The 20,510-nt window shown below is 36.1% G+C and overlaps 1 protein-coding gene across 1 annotated transcript in view; it reads right to left on the bottom strand.

The window, feature by feature from the left end:
• The window catches only part of APG5 (autophagy protein Apg5 family), a 136,981-nt gene extending 126,898 nt beyond the window's left edge, over nt 1-10,083 (bottom strand). The window contains exon 1 of the mRNA XM_089801081.1: nt 9,868-10,083. Within this exon, the coding sequence (XP_089657207.1) occupies nt 9,868-9,975 (108 nt within the window). The 5' untranslated portion in view covers nt 9,976-10,083. The remainder of the gene's footprint in view (nt 1-9,867) is intronic.
• Nucleotides 10,084-20,510: the final 10,427 nt, after the last annotated feature.

The raw sequence follows: 20,510 nt of genomic DNA, 5'->3' as shown, positions 1-20,510 counted from the left end.
GTCTTTGCATGATGAATAAGGGACTAATGTCCCAAGAAAAATGCAAAGATAGTAGGACCACCACTATTGAGTGTTGCGCACAAGTGAAACCCTAAATTACAAAATACTTGTGCAAGAATTTGTAGTATTAACTTTGCAACAAATATATTGGCCAATGAGACTTAAGTTCTTAACAAAAGTGAAGATCCATAGAAAAATGTTGATCAATGCCAATAGTGAAAGATTAAATGCATGACTTTCTACTCGTTCCAAAAACAAATCTCACCTATAAACCAATGAAGCAATGTCAAAAGCTAAAAAACCCATAATAATGATCGCCATTCATAGGAAAAGTAAGTCCCAGAAAAACTAATACCATAAAAAATGTTGATGATTGAGCAAAAAAGATTAAGAAATCATTCCAAGGATTAGCCCGACCTGAGCCAAAAAGTATCAGCCAATAACAATGTTGATTGTGGGTCAACCACCACGCAAAGGTTAACATATGTCTGTATAGAGCAATAAACAATTCGTGTGAGATCAAAAGCATTTAAATCAGCCAATAAAACTACAATCCTCATTGGCAACTAGTAAATATGGTAAGTAGATTGATCACAGACAAATAAGCCATCGATGAAGTGACAAAGTTGCAGACCAAAGCAATACACACAAAGAAATATCAATGACAAATTCGGATCAACACAAGAATACCCACTTAAAAAAGATAGAGATGCAATGGGTATAAGATACAAGTTTGTTTGCACCAACACACAATCACACAAATATCTCTCAAATATCATGAGAGGAGCAACTAAGGCTCCTTGCCAACCAGCAACATATGCAAATGAATGTGTTTTCTCAATACAAGAAGAAATGCCAGCTTGCCAAATACAAATCACCTGTAGAATAGGCAATATGCATTAAATGGAATGGCATTGATCGCCATAACTATAATCATAAAATTACCAAGCAGAAATATAAGATTTGCAATTAATTTAGAGTGCTAAATAGTTAGTACCTCCAACTGCAAATCCTTACCACCCAAATTATGACCTCAAAAAACTCAAATTGATGGAAATTCCCCAAATCAAAAGAGGGTGTAGATTGGAAGCTTCAATACCATGTTCAAGTAGGCTTCCTCCCATGAGCACAGTCTTCAATATCACCTTCACGACAAAGAGAGAGAGAGAAGCATTCACTTGAATAAAATGGATTTAATATGGGATGCAAATTAATGTGCATATATCTTGCTTAAAAACGCAAGGAGAGGACCGGTAGAAACTGATAATTAACAAATGAAAAACTTGGTAAACCGATTTGTCACTGTGAAACTATCTTTGAAACTGACCCTATTTGCCCTGTAAGCAATGACATCTGTGCCAATAGTTGGATAGATTGAAATTCGATCAATATTGAGCTGCAATCTTCCTCTGCATGTGAGAGGGGCAGCTCCCTCGTAAGATGATTTTATTTGTAATTTTTGTGTACTTTTCACCTGAAAGCACAAAAGGATAGAAAACCATAAAACTAAATAAAGTCAATAGCAAAAACTTCACCGACAGACCTACGCATATTGAATGGGATTCTATAGTGGATAACTTATTACAAGGGGATTTCAAGTAGATAATTATACTGATGACAAAAGATGAACAACACACCTTGACCTACTAAAAGATATGCTATTTTGATATATTCATAACAAGGTACCATGAAATTAATATATTTTGCCAAATGGGTAGACTATCAAATTGCATTATGACATAAGAGATCACTCACTCAACATATGATAAGTAAGCAACTTAATAAATGATGAACACTTTCAAGACATAGGACTAAATGAGTTCTTCATTATTTCCTTGAAAATATACAAGTTCAAGAACACCCAATGTATAATGCAAATCAAAAAAAAAACTCCAACATTTCCCCTACGTAAAGTTCTCCCCCCTTTCACATTACAATTGGCCTTGTATTTATAGGCTTCATGGAACAACTACCTTCTCTTTGGGTTAATAACCTACTCCATTTTATGTGTTTTCGGACAGGTTAATTAACCTCATGTTGTGCAAAAATAGTCAAATCTTTAACCTTTCACCAGAAGTGACAAAAGTCACTTTTAACAAAAAGATAATTGGAAACTGGTATTTTAAGTATAGAGACCAATCATTGACTCCACCGAGATAGCTTTCCTTTTGCTTCCTTGTGTGGAAAAAAAAAAAACTTAAAGGATACTTTCCAAGTGAAAATACATTTGGGACTGCACACATTTTCTAAAATTTCCTTTTCACTTACACTCCAATGAATACTCGCATTCCTTTGTAATGCTTCAATTTTGGTAAATTTACATACATGTGAAGAAGAGTATGTGGAATGGCTATCCAACAACAACCTCTATCACCATGGAAAGACTAGGAGGATATCGATATAAGGCTTTGGAATCAGAATTGGAATTGGAATCGGAAGCAGTGCTGGATAATATATATTATACTTGTTTATTTTTCCAATCTCATCAAAAACATCACTAGGAAACTCATTGCATAGACTTCAAGCATTGGTGTATATGTTTGAAAAATCACAATATCTTAGGACTCCATTGTGTACTCGATCACATATCAGTGCACAAGACCACAAATAGTCTATAACCCCTTTTCTATTTGTGTTAGAATTCATGATCCCATTTCCAGTCAAGACTCCTTTCAGCTTCAAGTTTGTCTCCAATTGCTTAAACTCTAGGTAAATGAATGCACTTGAAGCATAGAAAAATCTTTTCACACCACTGATTCAAGCAACTTCAAGCATGTTGAAGTTGATCATAGTATTGTTGTACATGATAACAGAGTGACTAGACTGAATAAATCCCAAACCGCCCATATCAACAACTAAGTTGAAAACATGATCAACATCATTCGTAACAACCAAACAATTATCCATTACTCTAAAATCACCAGATGCAATTCATCGCTGAACATATTTGCGCTCAAGTGTTCATTCCTCTTCCAGTTAGAGGCTATAATGTAGTGCCCCTCAGTTTTCACCTCCTCGCAATATGGGAAGCAATGAAGGCTCCTACTCCAATGATAGAAATGCTCAACTTTTCATCAGGCCAGTATAGTTCTCTCTCAAGGCCTTTGTAGGTATATGCCCCATAGGTCACTCCATCAGTTCCTCCAGTTGCTAAGAGCAATTGTGATAGAGTATGCGGCAATTATAAAACTTCAAAAGCAAGCTTTGGATTCAATTCCAAACAAATCATTTGGTGTCTAGAATCCCAGGCAATCTTAGCTTTTGATTTGCATATTATGGTTTGGCATCCCTTTGAAAGTGAAAAACACATACGAATGGCAAAGATTTCATATGCAACGACTCCATTGAATTACCATCTTTGCAAAACTGATATGCTAGGCCATGTTGCACTTCATCTATGTGCATTGTAGAGAAAAAGGAGTTGGAGAGAAGGATTTGGTCAAACAGATAGCGTATACCTCCACAATCTCCTCACACTTTGAGCACCAGAAACCATAGAGGATTCAACCAATCAAGCAAACTTCATCTACATATTAAGCCTCCTCCAATGTAATTTTCAATAGTTTATTGCTTGAATGCTGGTGAATTCAACCTGGCATTTCATCGAACATATGATGTGCAGTATTGACAGTACCACTACATAGATACCTTACTATGCACTTTATTTGGGTGGCATAACTTGGATCTCTGACAATGCACACATTGATGTCCTCTCTTAGATTAATGCCCTCATGAGTTTGCTTATGCACACCACCTATTAGCATAAGCAATTTGTTAAAGAAGTCCATGGTGCTTCTCATTTGTTGTATCTCATCGAATACTTTCATCATGAAGTGGGATGTATCATCATCCTCGTCATCCTTTTTGGCTCTTTTGAAATCAAAACCTATTTTCTTATCATGCAACTAAATTGAATTGGCAATAAATGCTAAATGGCATGAAAGTTCTCGTACACTAAGAGCTTTAAGCCCACAAACTCCTTCATACCCTCTAGAAGCACTTTGGTTTTGAGGACCTTCTCTACAAGACTCAGCTCTATCACCACGAGAGGCCAAAGCTGATACATTTGGAATGACAACGACTGTGCTTGTGAATATCACCTTGTCACCAGACCATGCCTGTTTTACGATCTCATGATGAAGAATGTCATCTAAGGACTGTGGAAGAGACCCTGTAGGTATCTCTTTAGAAGTTTCTTGCATTCAAACCCTCTGCCAATCTGCAAACTTACTTCCTCGACGATGAAGGGCCCATCGATCCCATTTGCACAAGTAGCATTTACACAAATTGCTAGGTTTGTATACTTAAATTGATTGTCAACATTTTTTATCACTCCTCCACAATCCAAACACTTGAAAGTCCCCTATAAGAGCTCAAGCCACACCTCACTTGTTCAAGTTAAAACTCCATTTACAACTACCAGTTTACCAATTAAGCAGTGGTCAGATCTCTCAACCTAAATACAAAGTTGTTTCTCTTTGTTTGTCAATGTTTCAAAATCCGGAGTGAAAGATAATAAAAAGTCAAATCCTAATAGCATGTATGCATTGAATATCATAACACCCCTTTTTCATGTGAGCATCTTCATACATAAAGTAAACCTGTAGGGAGGATGCTGATGAAGTTGATTAAATTACACTTTACAACTGCCACTTATATTTGCTTGGAAATTTCTAAATGCGTTATCAATTACCCCATCCTGCTATAGTTTGGATTTTCTACAATCAAGCTAGCGAAATGCTCATAGAAAGCATCTGATTGTGATGTTTGTGCACCTTACTTATATCTCATAATCTCCACGTCTCGCAAACCGAGCCCCTCAATATTTTAATAGCTCGTTAATATTTAAGCACTTCATAGTGCGTTAGCCACTCCTTGAGAAAAAAAACTGCCTGCCATCTTCGTTCTTCCATATTTACATTTGGAATAAATTTCATACCCATACTACAAGCAAATCACTGGTTTGGGACATAGTGTCACAAAGTTTATTTTCCCTGTCCGCTCGTCAATTATAGTGTCATTCCCCATTCAGCGGAGACCCTTCACCTATGAAACCTGACAAATACCTCCATGCCTTTGCAAACTGTCGATCATTCTTTGATGTTAAAAATTCACATTTTTCTAGGTCCATCATATATGAAGGGTAACTGATTTTTAATGAGGTTCATTAACCTCTCAATTTTTAACCTCTAGCTTTTAGGTAAGAGAGGTTAAGAATCTTCCTCAAAACCCGCATTTTGATTTCCTGCTTAACCTTGTTGGCTTTGGGAGGTTAATGTTGGGCGGTCAAAACATGTTTTTGGGATAATTTAATTAACCTTCTTTTTGGATTAGAGAGGTTAAGAGTTAAAGTGCAAATACGTGTTTTAAAAATATTTCTTAACCTCTTGGTTTTTGGAGGTTAATGTTTCGATTGGAAACATGTTTTTTGAAATCTTTTATTAACCTGGCATAACTTGGAACTCGGGAGTCGGATTTCAACAACTTGAAGTGCTAGGCAGAGCTAGAGACGAGCTGGAGGCATCGAGACCATGAAATTATTAAAATGCAATAAATTACACTCTTTTAAAGCAGGAATTTTAACACACTTGAATTCACTTGGGTTCAATGAGATGAAATTTCTGCAATTTGGCAAGTAGGGGAACCATGGCAATAAAACTAAATAAGCTAATAATTAATAAATGATGCCTATGTAAACTTAAGCATGAGTAAATGGTAAAAACACATTTACTCCAACAATAACAAAACAAAGTACTAATCCTGATTGATCCAAGTGTCATTCCATCTGCTAAAATTTTTGACTTAAACCAGATTCAAAATTAGAATTGAGAGATGCGTGGGCCCTAGCTAAAATTTAGAATTGTGAGATGCAAAGAAATGAAGCAGAGACCTCAATGGGCATATCCCTATATTAATTTGTGACACTACTATGAATACCATGAGTGCAAATGAGTGCAATAGAATACCATGAGAGATGGAGGAGGAGGAAGTGTGGAAACTTGTGCATAATGTAGATGCAGATAAATTGGAATATTTCCTTCCATACTTCACTCTATGCCTCGCAATTCTCCATTGCCCACTTGATGAGAAACTATTAACATACCAGATTCATGAACTAGATTGAAATGCGCATCCAAATGGCCTCTTGTTTTAGGTAACTGATTTTTAATGAGGTTCATTAACCTCTCAATTTTTAACCTCTAGCTTTTGGGTAAGAGAGGTTAAGAATCTTCTTCAAAACACACATTTGATTTCCCGCTTAACCTCTTTGGCTTTGGGAGGTTAATGTTGGGTGGTCAAAACATGTTTTTGGGATAATTTAATTAACCTTCTTTTTGGGTTAGAGAGGTTAAGAGTTAGAGTGCAAACACGTGTTTTGAATATATTTCTTAACCTCTTGGTTTTTGGAGGTTAATGTTTCAAATGGAAACATGTGTTTTGAAATCTTTCATTAATCTGGCATAACTTGGGACTCGGGAGTCAGATTTCAACAATTTGAAGTGCTAGGCAGAGCTAGAGACGACCCGGAGGTATCAAGACCATGAAATTATTAAAATGCAATAAATTACAGACTCATTTAAAGCAGGAATTTTAACACACTTGAATTCACTTGGGTTCAATGAGATGAAATTTCTGCAATTTGGCAGGTATGGGAACCATAGCAACAAAACTAAATGCGCTAATAATTAATAAATGATGCCTATGTAAACTTAAGCATGAGTAAACGGTAAAAACACATTTACTCCAACAATAACAAAACAAAGTACTAATCCTGATTGATCCAAGTGTCATTCCATCTGCTAAAATTTTAAACTTAAACCAGATTCAAAATTAGAATTGAGAGATGCTTGGACCCTAGCTAAAATTAGAATTGTGAGATGCAAAGAAATGAAGCAGAGACCTCATGGGCATATCCCTAGATTAATTTGTGACACTACTATGAATACCATGAGTGCGAATGAGTGCAATAGAATACCATGAGAGGTGGAGGAGGAAGAAGTGTGGAAACTTGTGCATGATGCAGATGCAGATAAATTGGAATATTCCCTTCCATACTTCACTCCACGCCTTGCAATTCTCCATTGCACACTTGATGAGAAACTATTAACATGCCAGATTCATGAACTAGATTGAAATGCACATCCAAATGGCCTTTTGTTTTAGTATTTCCATATGCAACACTAATGATTCTAACAAATATTAGTAACTGCATGGACAGAGGCTAACCAGTGGTGCTTCCCAGTAATTGAAGTATAAAGAGTTACCATGATAGTGCATTAATTAAGGGATTCCAATTTCTGAAATTTCAAAGACTTCTTCAGTGCAACACAGAAGTAACATTTGAGTGTTTCTGATTGTCTTAGTTGAACAGAGTATATGATATTTGTGGGTAGGAGACCATGAAAAGGTAGAAAATAGATGATGAGCTCATATATAGATTTTGGCTTTAGTAGCCACCCTGATAATCTTCAAAGGCACATTCAGAAAGTCAAAACATTGTATTCCTTCTAACCAAAACATGATTAACATACTTATATTTATCAATAAGTAATTCCAATATATAAATCAGAAAACATAATCCATTTTACCAAACAGCCTGGCATCCAAGCACAGAAACGAAATGCATTTTTCCTTGGCACCAATATTTGACAAAACTTATGAGCTAAAAGACCTGTGCCTCATAGGGTTAGCCGCAATGCATACCTACTCAAAAATTACACATATTATGATACTGCTATTAGGATTTATGCCGTTATCAATCTAGCCTGGTTTCACAAGGTTGACAATCCCTGCATGCATAGAAAGGTTACATGGCTATTGGAATTACGCCCTTCAATAAAGCTATATGCATAGCACATCTGGCCTAGATACACCAAAATACTTACAGCTAAGTTTTGAAAAAAATGGAACGTGTGCCAATAAGGATGGATATTGCTTCTACATATCTAAAATTGTCAAACAATTTCAAAAGTAAGGTAAAGAAATCAATACTGATCACCCAAGAAATAAAATTACAATCAAAACAGATGCCAGGCTTGAAAAAACCCATCTGATTATGGAAAAATACAAACATGAGTAGGCACATACAATTTTCACCATCCATTTGATCAACCCAAACTCCCACTACTAGCATTCCATATCCACAATGCATTCAAACTCCATACATTAAACTGGTCTATTTCTCATTATAGCTTGTGATAAAATAACTCGTGGAAATTCAAAATTGCATGTATAATCACAGATTCAAATGTATAGCAATGTGTAACATTAACATGTGTGCAACCATAATGAGATTGAAGTTAATCCATGATCAAAAGTTACCTCTGCATTAAACTTGAATTTAGCGAAGAAAAAGAAAGAAAAAAAAAATTAGATATAAAAATAACCATATTAGTCTTTAGGTTATAAACCTGAACGCATAACAGATAAAGATCAACAAATTGAATTAAAGGACTAACTTAAATGCCTCCCACTACAAAATACAACAAAATGAAAGCAAAAAGGGGATTGCAGCAAGAAAAATGTAAACCAAATTAGGCAATTAACCTTTAATTATAACAAATTATGATATACAAATTGAAACAAATGACCAACTAAAACACCCCCGACTCCAAAAAGAAAGAAAAATAAATGTGAAGAGGGTGTAGCGAGAAACGAAAAAACCAATAAAACCCTGTTTTCACGAATAGTTTAAATTAGTACAGTGCATAAGAGATGCAACAAAGAATAATGCATCGATATACTGAAAGAGAAGAGCATCTAGAAGATAAATAAGTTAAAACTCCTTGGCCTTATGAAACAGCATAAATAACTATCAATCGGTAGGGAAGGCCAGGTAGCCCATCCGGTGCCTCCCTGTCATGTTAGCATATACAGTATGCAGACCACATAACATGGTGGCACATACCCTGCCTGTGCAGAATTGTACTCGGGGAGTTTGAGATGGTATCACTGTCACATGTGCGTATGCATTTTTTGGACCATAAAAATGGCTTAATTCATGTTAACAGCTTTATAATGACAATTAAGATTTCTGAGAATGTCCTTTAATAAAAACTACGGGAAGAGGAAGATTTCCGTTGCCACCAAAACTGAGTCATCATTAAGGCAAGCCAAAGGAAATCTCAAGGAGAAATAAATTAGATAAACTAGAAAGACTCCGTTGAACATGAAAGGAAGGTGCTAGTTTAGGCGGTCCGATAGGTTGCTTTTGCCTCACGCATGTTATTGAAATCTTTCGTTCATTCAGTCAATCTCGAGCAAAGGACACTGACAATTATATATCCTTTCTTTCCTATGTTTTTAAGGCTGTTTAATAGCCATAACAATTGAAGCCATAAGCCCACAAGATCTTTTGGGAGCCCGTACAGGATCTAAAATCTTCACTGCGCCGAGAGACCTGCCATTTTGAAACAAGGTGGTGTTCATCTGTTTATAATAGGTAATATCCTTAAATATTCGGCCCCAAATTGATGCAAACCTATTTGCTAAAAAGTAAATAAAATACCAAGACCCTCGATTCAATTTGAAGAGCATTCGCGTTGGGTTGAAAGTTACTGCAGGAATGGGTAGAGAATTCTTGAAAACTCACTAAAGATAAACGAAATTGACCCAATAAATGGCTTACTAAGACAAAAAACGAATCAGTGCACAAATCCTGACTGATCCAAGTGCCATTCCATCTGCTTTAACTTTGAATTCAAATCAGATACATTTTATTGTAGAGGGCTCGGGCTCTAGCTACAATTATTATTGGCATATGCAAAGAAATGAAGGTGAAACCTCAAAAGAGACATCCCTAAATCGGATTGTAACCATGGTTGTATAATCACGGTAATAGCGCGAATGAGGAATGCAGTGAAATACCATGAGAGGTGGCGGAGGAGGAAGCGTGGTAACTTGCGAATGATGCAGATGCAGTTGAATTGGAATACTCCCTTCCCACACTTTACTCCGCGCCTCCCAATTCTCCATTGCCCGCTTAATGGGAAAGTTTGAACTCCGAGGTGACAAGAAACGAAGAAATAATAAGTGGAGTAAAACAGTGCAAGGGAATCAACTTCAACAAATATAATTATGCGTCGAGAGAAAAAATCATATGATAAAATATATAAATTAATTTAGAGTTGATCGATAGTGGAATTTGATCATTTGTATGTATGTATATTAATTTGTAAGAGAATATTATCGAAGTAAAAGAATTGGAGTTTTTGTAAGTCAAATATTAACCCGTCAAGTTCCAAAAAAAAAAACAAAATGTGTAGACTTGATTTGTTAGCTATATGTCTGTTTAAATAAAATACGAATTTCGACAACTTAATATTACTATCTTTGATAGATGAATCATGCATGGAATGATAGTATTTAGAAATTCCCTTAAAGACGATGTCACATTGATGAATATGAAATCTATTTAGTCAATTGTCTTGATAGAATGATTCTATGACCTTAGGGGAATCTTTCGACATAACATTCTCAAGCATGTAGATGTCCTATATCCAAATTTTAATGTGAATAGTTCCTTTCAGATCTAAATTGAATTGTTCCTAGAAGGAGTACCCTTAATAAGCAGTCACGATGAGTTAATTACACATCAAATATCTTTAAATATTAAGATGTGTCGATATGATGCACAAATGTATACCAAGGTAGCTCTTAATGGCTAGTAGCATAGACACCCAAAAATTAGCAAAGACCTAAATCACACAATTATGATTAATCAATGCAAATTAAAGAGAAAAACAGAAGAAACACAACAGACTTTCAAATCAAAAAATCACATCATGATTAATTATCTATCAAATCGACAAGACCTAAATTAACTAAAAAAGAGGAGGAAAACAATTCAAATTCATAAAATGACATTCAAAAAAAGAGGAAGAATAAGACAAAGTGTTGAGAATAAATAAGACATTTATTAAAACAAAAAAATCATTTATCCTCGCAAAATTGAAAATCTCCCTTTTTCATTTTAAAAGAAATAGAAATATCCTCAATTATCCTCAAAACCAAGTCTGTTAGACTCTTCCTCCTAGTCTCTTATGAGATATTTCTAGTTTCACTTTCACCCATCAGTCAAAGGTGAAAATCTTGATTCTTACCCCAACGCCTTCCAAAATCCTATAAATAGGAAGGAAATCCAAGAGCCAAGGGACCCAAGTTCTAAGCATCTGCATAATAGACACATTTTGATTCATCATTTTAGTAATATCATTCTAGCAAGTTCATAGCATTTTAGCATGATTTTGTGTCATTTAGCATCATTTATTACATGTTAGATCATTGTATGGCCATTTTCATAGCATTTTAAGAGTTGTTATTTTCATATAATCTGCATTATAGTCATAGATCTTGCATGCATTCTAGTAGATTTGCATTCTAAGCATACTCTCATTCTAGAACTGTCACTAAGATGTTGGTCTAAGAGCTTTCGTAACAGTTATAGTTAGGGAAACATGAGGTGCTTATAGAATTTACATTTTGATAACGATTTCTTAGGTCTAGTCTAGGTCATTATCATCCTATCTGCATACTACATTAAAGTTTCATGAATACGCATTTACACCGTGTACAAATTGGCACCCACCACGGGGCTTGAACTAAAAGCCTCTCTTTTGTCAAATTTTTCAGTCTAATCTTTCATTTCTAATATAGATCTATGTTTCTTGTTATTCTCTTGTGCAAATCTAATCAAATACAGGTTCTGTAGCATTTGGGAGGCCTCATATCAGTGAGAAGAACATCCCAAAGTCCCCCTCGAACACACAAGGGTCAGATCATAATCTTTTGACGCTTCTGAGCTCTATTTTAACAATTCTAAGAGATACTCTGATGCTTCTGGACTCTATTTTAACGCATTTAATCTTTCTAAAGCACATTTAAATTGTTCTGTAATGCATATACATCTTTCTACAACACTTTTGAAGTTTTTGTGATGCATTTACATCTTTCTATAATGCATCTAATGATTCCTAAAGCCCACATAAAGTGTTTTATAGTGCATTTGCTTTTATTATAGCGCATTTAATAGAATAAATAGCACATACGAAGCTTTTTATAACATATATGAGTATTTCTGTAGTGCATCTGTTAAAATTTATAGTTTCCTAAATCTGACTTCCAGATTCAAATATCATTTGCTTACAAGTCCCTTTCAAGTTAACGAAAAGCACTTGGATTGCAGACAACGTGTGACAGGAATGAAGACCCTCCTAAAAGCAGCTAGCCTTTGCTAGCTCCGAATCAAGTAAGTGGACCTCAGCTCTTGTCAATATAAAGTGTGGTATTTCAATGTTCCAAACATAGCTTCGAAGCGTTCAATCTCACTAATCCAAAATAGAACTTTACCTATGCTCTCAACTCCTTCGAGTTGATCAAAATGCCCAACCTTCTATAAAGATCAGTTACAATTGAACAAGGAAAGAATCCACACATAACGTAATTAGGAGTCCCTTTGTCTTCAGTAGAATAAGGGCTAGTAATTAAACCTTTGTGTCTGTTGTGTTTGGGGAGCCAAAATAGTAGGGATATGCTCTCACTCTTCTCGAGTGATCAGATTCCCAAACCTATTTATAACTTTCATTTCTCACTTTTCACTAAGTAGGATTATCTAGCCATAGAAAGGCTACCTCCCAAGTTGCCTTAGCAGGGCTAGTGAGAGGGATTGCCTCCCAATCTTGTATTCTCAATCGAATGCAAGCCATTTGTGTTTGAAATATAGCCTTCCTCGAGTAGTCCCATAAAGGATTACACAAAACCTCCTTAGCGTTGATGGGAAGCTCTTTGTCATAAGAGAGGCAAATCTGAACATAGTTGGTTAAACACTAAGATCCACTAGTCACCGGCTTTAGATAATCTTGTTAGGAAGCCATTTTCTTCCATTTTTTAGGTGTGTGTGGTTTTACATTTTGTTTTGGTTTCCCTGCTATTGCGCTTGGAAGTGCTCTAAAACTTAATAACAAACACCAATGTTGATCACAATCCTTCCAGAAAGACAAACTTCAAACTGGTACCGAGAAACCAAGTCCAAAATGAGAACATTGTTGAACAACCCTGAAAGTAGCGCATTTACTACATAAAACAATGCTTTTGAACACTCCTATGACGCTTTTGATTTCTATTATAATGCATATTCCTGCAAAACAATGCATTTGAGCCTTTAAATAGCACATTTTCATAGTAAAACAACACATCTTAAACATTAAGCAGTGCATATGGCAATTAGAATAGCGCATCTAAGCATTTAAAAAATGCATATGGTTAGTAAAACATTGCATTTGACAAATCCTTAGACGCATCTAAGCAAAAACATAAAATAGAGGCCATCTACATGTACGGTAACAGTGAACAAATAAGAAATTTGGATACCCTTTTCCTTGTTGGTATTTTGCAAAGTTTGAGAAATTCCATACCTAACCAAAAACACCTTTCGAAACAAGTAGAGCTACAACATCATTATCAACCCAACAGTTATCATCACTCCATTTCGCATAATTTAAATGTTTGAAGACACACATTTGTCCCCTACTTGACTTTGTGAAAGTGAAACTCATCCTATCAACATTAGCAAACACCTTGTCCAATCTAGCTTGTTACCACAAATGAATCGTGGTCAACAAAAACTCTCACATTCTGAAAATGCCTAAGAACTAAAGGAATCCAATTCACATTTCCATGCCACCACATAAAACCAATATAGCTACAAAACTAAAATGATTGCTTATACAAGTGAGTGCTAGAATAGTCAGTGAAACCATCAAATGCACAAAACCTCTAAATCTCCTTGAACCTACTACAACAACAAATTGCGCGTAGAACGCAACTATTCACAAGTCATACTTGTTCAATCAAAACTTGGAATCCCTAGTCACAATGGGTTCATTTAACATATGGGATGATAGGAGTAATGAAACTAAAATTGAAGATTTTCAACAAAATCCTAAACTTGTTGACATCATGGACAAAATACTCAAGAAACATAAAGAACATTATATACTAGAATTAGCACAACAAGGTGTGAAATTGTCATCCGATTTTGATGTGACCAACTTAAAATGAGACGAAGAAGAGTCACCCCTAGACGTTGTCACACAAAAATTGCACGACCTCCAAATGGAAATGGAAAGAATGAAGAAAGAAAAAACACAACCCATAGAATTTAGCCTCGAAAAGGTGTGTCCTCTCCCCTTTGATAAGAACATTACCTTCACACCTTTCCCATAAAATGTGCATAAATCCAAAATATGATAAATATTTTGGCACATCAGATCTGCAAGACCACCTCAAAAAATTCTATACCCTAAGTATGTAATTTTTCCATGACATGGTGTACCTAATGCGATTGTTCCCTAGAAGCCTTGGCGGGCAAGCCATGGAGTGGTTCTCCGAGCTACCCTCTAATATCAAAATCTTTGACCAATTGGCTTCCATGTTCATCTCTCAATATTCCTATAATATCGAAAGGGAAGTTACAATGATCGACTTATGCAACGCAAAACAACTTCTCGGTGAGTCATTCAAAACTTTCTTACAATGATGGAGACACACGTTCACGAAGTATCACAAAGACATACCTGACAAAGAGAAGACTAACATCTTCATTAATAGTCTCTCTAAACCGATGAATTACTGGCTCCAACTCCAAGGGCCCAAAGATTTCAAAACTACCTTAGAAAATGTCACTAAGGTAGAAGAGACCTTACTAAATAATGACATCATTAAACTATCAAAAGATGGTAAGAGCTTTTTGAACAACTCCACGCAAACTCATAATTCCTCTAATCAGGCCACTAATAAACAAAAGTCATGGTGGTGAAACAACAACAAGAACACTGTTAATGATGGGATGGTTGAAGCCAACCATGTCAAATCTCAAACCCAATCCCATCTAAACCAATCATATTCTATTGTCAAAAACACCAACCCAAATGCACCCCAATAAGATAATGCCCACTCATTCTATCAACATAATGCAGAAAACCCCTCGATGACCAATCAAAAAATTTCTCACAATCAAGCTCCTACTCCCCCCATATATCAATCCTCTGATATACCCAAGGTGTATACTCCTATCGAGGTGTCTTACGAGAGTGCCTTGCAAACTCTCTTGGCTGATGAGCTCATTATACTTCTGAGGCCAAAACCTATGAACTCCAAGTCAAATCAAAATGGTGGAATAACAAGCACATTTGCGCCTACCATCGAAATAGGGGGCATTTAACAAACAATTGTTTTGCCCTTAAGGGTACAATCCAAAAATTAATCAATGATGAGGTCATCAAAGTAAACAACCTTAGCAATAATGAAGACCATACTGTAGACACCTAAAAACCTCTAGAAAATAAAGTATTTTTATTTTCTAAAAAATTCCTGATGACATCATCATTTATTAATTAATTAATTTATTTATTTTTATGCCATTAAATCCCTTTATCTTAATTAAAAATATTTAATTAAAGAATCCCTCCCAAAAATGTTTAAATCTTATTTAAACATTATTTCCTTATTTATTAATTATTTAATTAATAAATCGACCAAAAAACTCAAAATAAATAAAAAAATTATTTTTTGCCCAAAAACTTGGCCAATTTCCTTAGGATCACTAACCTCTTCCAAAATCTTCTAATCCTTCTTTAATTTTGATTAAAGGCTAATCCCATCATTTCCTACCCCTAATCCCAACTCAAAATATTTAATTAAGATTAAATATTAATCCTCATGTTTATTAAAAAAGTTTTAATAAATATCTCCTCAACCCAAACCCTTGAAATAAATAAAACTTCATTTATTTTCTAAAAATCTAATTTATCCTCGTCCTAAGAAGTTCTAGACTCTTCTAAAAAGTCTTCATCCTCATCCTAGGAAATTCTAGACTATTCTAGAAAGTCTTTATCCTCATCCAAAGTCTAAACTCTTCTAGAAGATGTCTTTAAACCTAATCCTAATCCCCTCCTAACCTTGTCACATTCCCTAAACATGGGTTAAAACTTACTAACCCAAGCCAAAGTTAACAAATATCTCCTCCTTCACCCACCCTCATTAAATGCCATCCACTTGCCTATCCCTAAGCTAATCCTAAACCATCCTAATCCATCCTCTAATCATTTGCACAAGCCTAAGAAAGCTTAAAACCCTCCTAATCAAGCCCAAGTCGAAATTGCTCTCATCTCCCTCAAAATATCTCAACCATAAAACTTTATGAAGCCCACTAGGCCATAAATGACTCTTCCAAGCCCTTTTATTGCTCTTACAAGCCATTATGAGGGTCTTTATGAATATTTTATCCCTTGAGCCTCCTTTGTTGACTCATCCTTCCCCTTTCCTCCATCCTCTCACCATGTGACATGTGTCACTCCTTGATTGGCTGTAAGAAAGCACAATCCATGTGCTCTCCTCTCATGCAATCTAAGGCCTCCATGAGCTTTTTCCCATCCTTGCATCTTAGCCCTCAATCCCTCAAGCCTCTTGCCTATAAATTGGATCCTTCCCCTTTGCAAAATAACACAATCCATGAAGTAAAGTCATAATGCCATTTTAAGAAGCCATTTTACATCAAAACCATACACTCACACCCAAATTCCAACTCCATTTGAAGCCCTTTTTGAAGCATAAGCTTGAGCATACATCCTATCTATTTAGACAAAGCCACTCAACAAGAGAGCTTCTTATTGAGAGAGTCCATTAATGGCTCATATTCTCAATCGAGAGCTCATCTTAGTCTATCTTGAAGTTTATGAATTTTGTTTAGTTTGTAGAAGCTTTATTTAAATTTGGTTTCTATTAGCATACTAACATTGCTCATATACACATACAACCTTCAAGAACCCCTTCATGAGTCATGAAAAGGGTGAATCCTCCAAAGCCAATCAGAACGCACCCCCTCACACTAAGGTTAATTATGCGCATCACTACAACAATACCATTAACATGATTTTCAACTTCGATGACATTGTAAACGTCATCATAGTTAAAGATAAAAACAAAAAACAATCCTCAAACATTGTTACTTGAGGCCAAGCCTCTAAAGTTATCCTACTAGGACCTATGGCAAATCCTGATCGTGCAGCTGCAAGCTCCTCCTTACCCAAGTACAACCTAGTCAACCAAATACCTAAGACTCTGGCCCATATCTCCATTTTTGAACTATTACAGATTTCCCCATAGCATAAAGAAATACTCACCAAAGCCTTAGTACCGAATGACCTGGATGTGAGTAGATTTCAGAACATGGTCAGCAACCTAGTTGCCCCTCACTGTGTATCTTTTTCAGCCCAAGACGACATGTCCGTCATCCAGCCACAAAACTCTCCTTTGCATATTGAAGTCTTTATCCATAGAAATAGAGATAAGAGAGCATTGGTCAATGGTGGAGCAGGCCTCAATATTTGCACACTCAATTTAGTAAAAGCCCTAGGGTATGCATAGGATGTTGATCCAAGAAAGAAAATTACCATCAAAGCTTATGATGACGAGGAAAGATCCTCCAAAGGCATAGTTATTCTGCCAATTAGAGTAGGACCAATTGTGAAAGAGACTATTTGTCAGGTCTTAGACCTACAATTAACTTATAACATCCTGTTGGGAAGACCATGAATTCATGACATGTAGGTTGTTCCTTTGACTTATCATTAATGTCTTAAATTTCTTTACATGGGTCAAGAGGTGATCATACTGAGAGATCAACACTTTGCCCAATATTGTAATTCCCTTGTCCCCCACAATAGGGAAGAAACTGGCACACCAACAGATGACATCAACCAGTCCACATCTACAAACACTTCATGCTCTCTCAATCGAAACAACAACCACTCATCAATTTCAACTAAGGGTAAAGAGAAAGTGGGTTCTTCAGGTCCTTCCATTCCTTCACAATCATCATCCAAAGACCCTAAACAGTCACACTATGAAGAAATGGTTAGATTGATGAAAGAATTTGATAGAAAGCATAAATTGCATCGCAAAGGGGTGGGTGAGTACTTAGTCTCCCTATTTGATCCCCCACTTTCTCTGAGATCTCATGGAAAACCATCATCCACCAAGCCTTATCATGCACATTTTATCAAAGCAAGTAGTACACCTCCAAACTCAATGGAAGAAATCAGTAAACAAAAAATTGACATCTCCCCCCACCTACATAGAAAAGGTTTTGACCTAATGAAAAATATGGGATATACAAGAGATGGTCCTTTAAGGAAAGGGACAAGCATCATTGATCCTCTAATGGCATAATTCAAGTCCAACAAGTCCAAAATGGGGGTAGGGTATGGTGAACAAGACAAGACACAAACCTCTTTTGAAGCTCATCCTAAGCATAGTGATTCATCCTCTTCCACCTTGGTGTGGGTACCTAAACAAAAGGAGGGCTATAGCCAGAAAACAACTGACATCATAAGTGTGAATCTATCCCTCTCATGTTCACATCCCACAAAAGAGTCATCCATAAACACCTCTACTAATGAAGGCAATGATGATTCCACTAAATAGGAATTTGAATCATTATCTAAGGAGTCTCTTCACAATAAAGAATGTGATGTTATTCACATACCCACATTTGGTAGTTTGGCTACACAAGGAACAACCTCTAGTCCGAGACCCACTTCACCGAGAATCAGGGTACAATAGAGTAGCTTAGAAGATGATGAACATGTTGAAGGGTTTCAATTTTAGACCCTATTCCCTAACTAGTTTCCAATAGAAGTTGAAGATGATAACTACAAGCCTCTTGTAAGCTCTACTTTTCCCGATACTCTAGAAGAAGCTCATGTCATAGATCTAACAGATACATCATATGAGCCATCCAATGAAATTATGTCTTTAAACCCTGCCAAACCCTTTTTGTATTACGAATCACTCCCCTAGTCCATCTTGAAGTCATTAACTGGGATACAACCGAGCCTCACCACATCCCTCATTTCAATACTAATTGTGAAGTCTTCATCTATCTTAACGTGGTTGAATCATCTCATCGACAAAGAATTGAAGAAAGGTGTATAGTCGAATAGGTCAAGCATTCCCCAACCTCAATGACCACTACCAAGTTGTGGTTGTTCTCAAGAAAAAAATAGAAACAAATAGAAGTGATGCATCCCAAGGTGAAAACCCAACTATGGCATCGATGGATGGGGTAATTGATACCTTACCCGAACACTGTAAGGAAAGATCTTCTATCTTGAGTGAACCAATAAAACCAATCAACATTGGCATAGAGCAAGAACCAAGGATCATTTATTTAGCACAACCCTTAAGCATAAAGGAATGAAAGGCATTCATTTGCTTCTTTGAAGAAAGACAGATAAACTTTGCATGGTCTTACGTAGACATGCCTAGCTTAGACCCGACTTTAATCCTCCACCATCTCAACATTTCTTTGGAGGTCAAGCCAGTAAAACAAAAGCTTAGAAAGATGCATCCCCATATAGCTATGTTAGTCAAAGTAGAGTTAGAAAATTTAATCAGCACCAATTTCATCTGACCCTTGGCATATGCATCATGGATATCCAACATTATTCCCATATCAAAGAAGAATGGTAGCATATGCATCTGCATTGATTTCTAGGATTTAAACAAAGCATGTCCCAAAGATGATTTCCCCCTCCCCAACATCGACACCATTGTCAATCTAATAGAAGATCATTCAATGTTCTCACTCACGAATGGATTTTCAGGGTATAATCAGATCACGATAGCACTTAAAGATCAAGAGAAAATAACTTTTACTTGTGCGTGGGGCACGTTTTGCTGGAATGTGATGCCCTTTGGGCTAAAGAATGTTGGGGCTACCTATCAATGGGCTATGACCACTGTCTTCCATGATATGATGCATATCTTTATGGAAGATTATGTGGATGACATCTTCACCAAATCCTATAGTTGAGAAGAACATATCCCCATACTAGCCAAGATATTCACCTACCTAGAAGCGTTCAAAGTCAAGCTCAATCCCAAAAAATGCACTTTTGGCATTAAATCAGGCAAGCTTCTGGGATACATTGTCTCAGCCAAAGGGATAGAATTTGACCCCCAAAAGGTACAAGCTATAAGTAGTATGCAACCTCCAAAGGATCTGAATCAACTATGCTCTCATCAAGACAAGCTTCAAGTAGTTCATCGATTCCTTTCCCATTTGGCAAAAAAGTGTATACCTTTCACACGCTACACAAAGATATATATTTTAAGTGGGATGGTCAGTGTTAGAAGGCTTTTGACTTACTCAAAACCTACTTGATGAATCCACCCATGTTGGTACCTCCTATATCACACAAACCTTTGCTATTGTACATTTCTTTAACAAATAAATCAATTGGAGTACTCTTGGCACAAGAAAATGACCAAGGGAAAGAACGAGCTATCTATTACAATATTCGTACCTTCGTCAACTATGAGCTCAATTACTCTTTTATTGAAAAGGCTTGTTTAGTTATAGTTTTTGCTTCCCAAAAGCTATGTCACTACCTTCTAACACACAAATTCAAGCTAATATCCAAAATTGACCCCCTCAAATATCTTCTTAG

The sequence above is a fragment of the Cupressus sempervirens genome, chromosome 9 (genome assembly GCF_028749045.1).
Source record: "Cupressus sempervirens isolate cs-2001-9-10 chromosome 9, ASM2874904v1, whole genome shotgun sequence".
In the NCBI taxonomy this organism is placed as follows: domain Eukaryota; kingdom Viridiplantae; phylum Streptophyta; class Pinopsida; order Cupressales; family Cupressaceae; genus Cupressus; species Cupressus sempervirens.
This window is presented reverse-complemented; position numbering and strand designations above follow the sequence as displayed.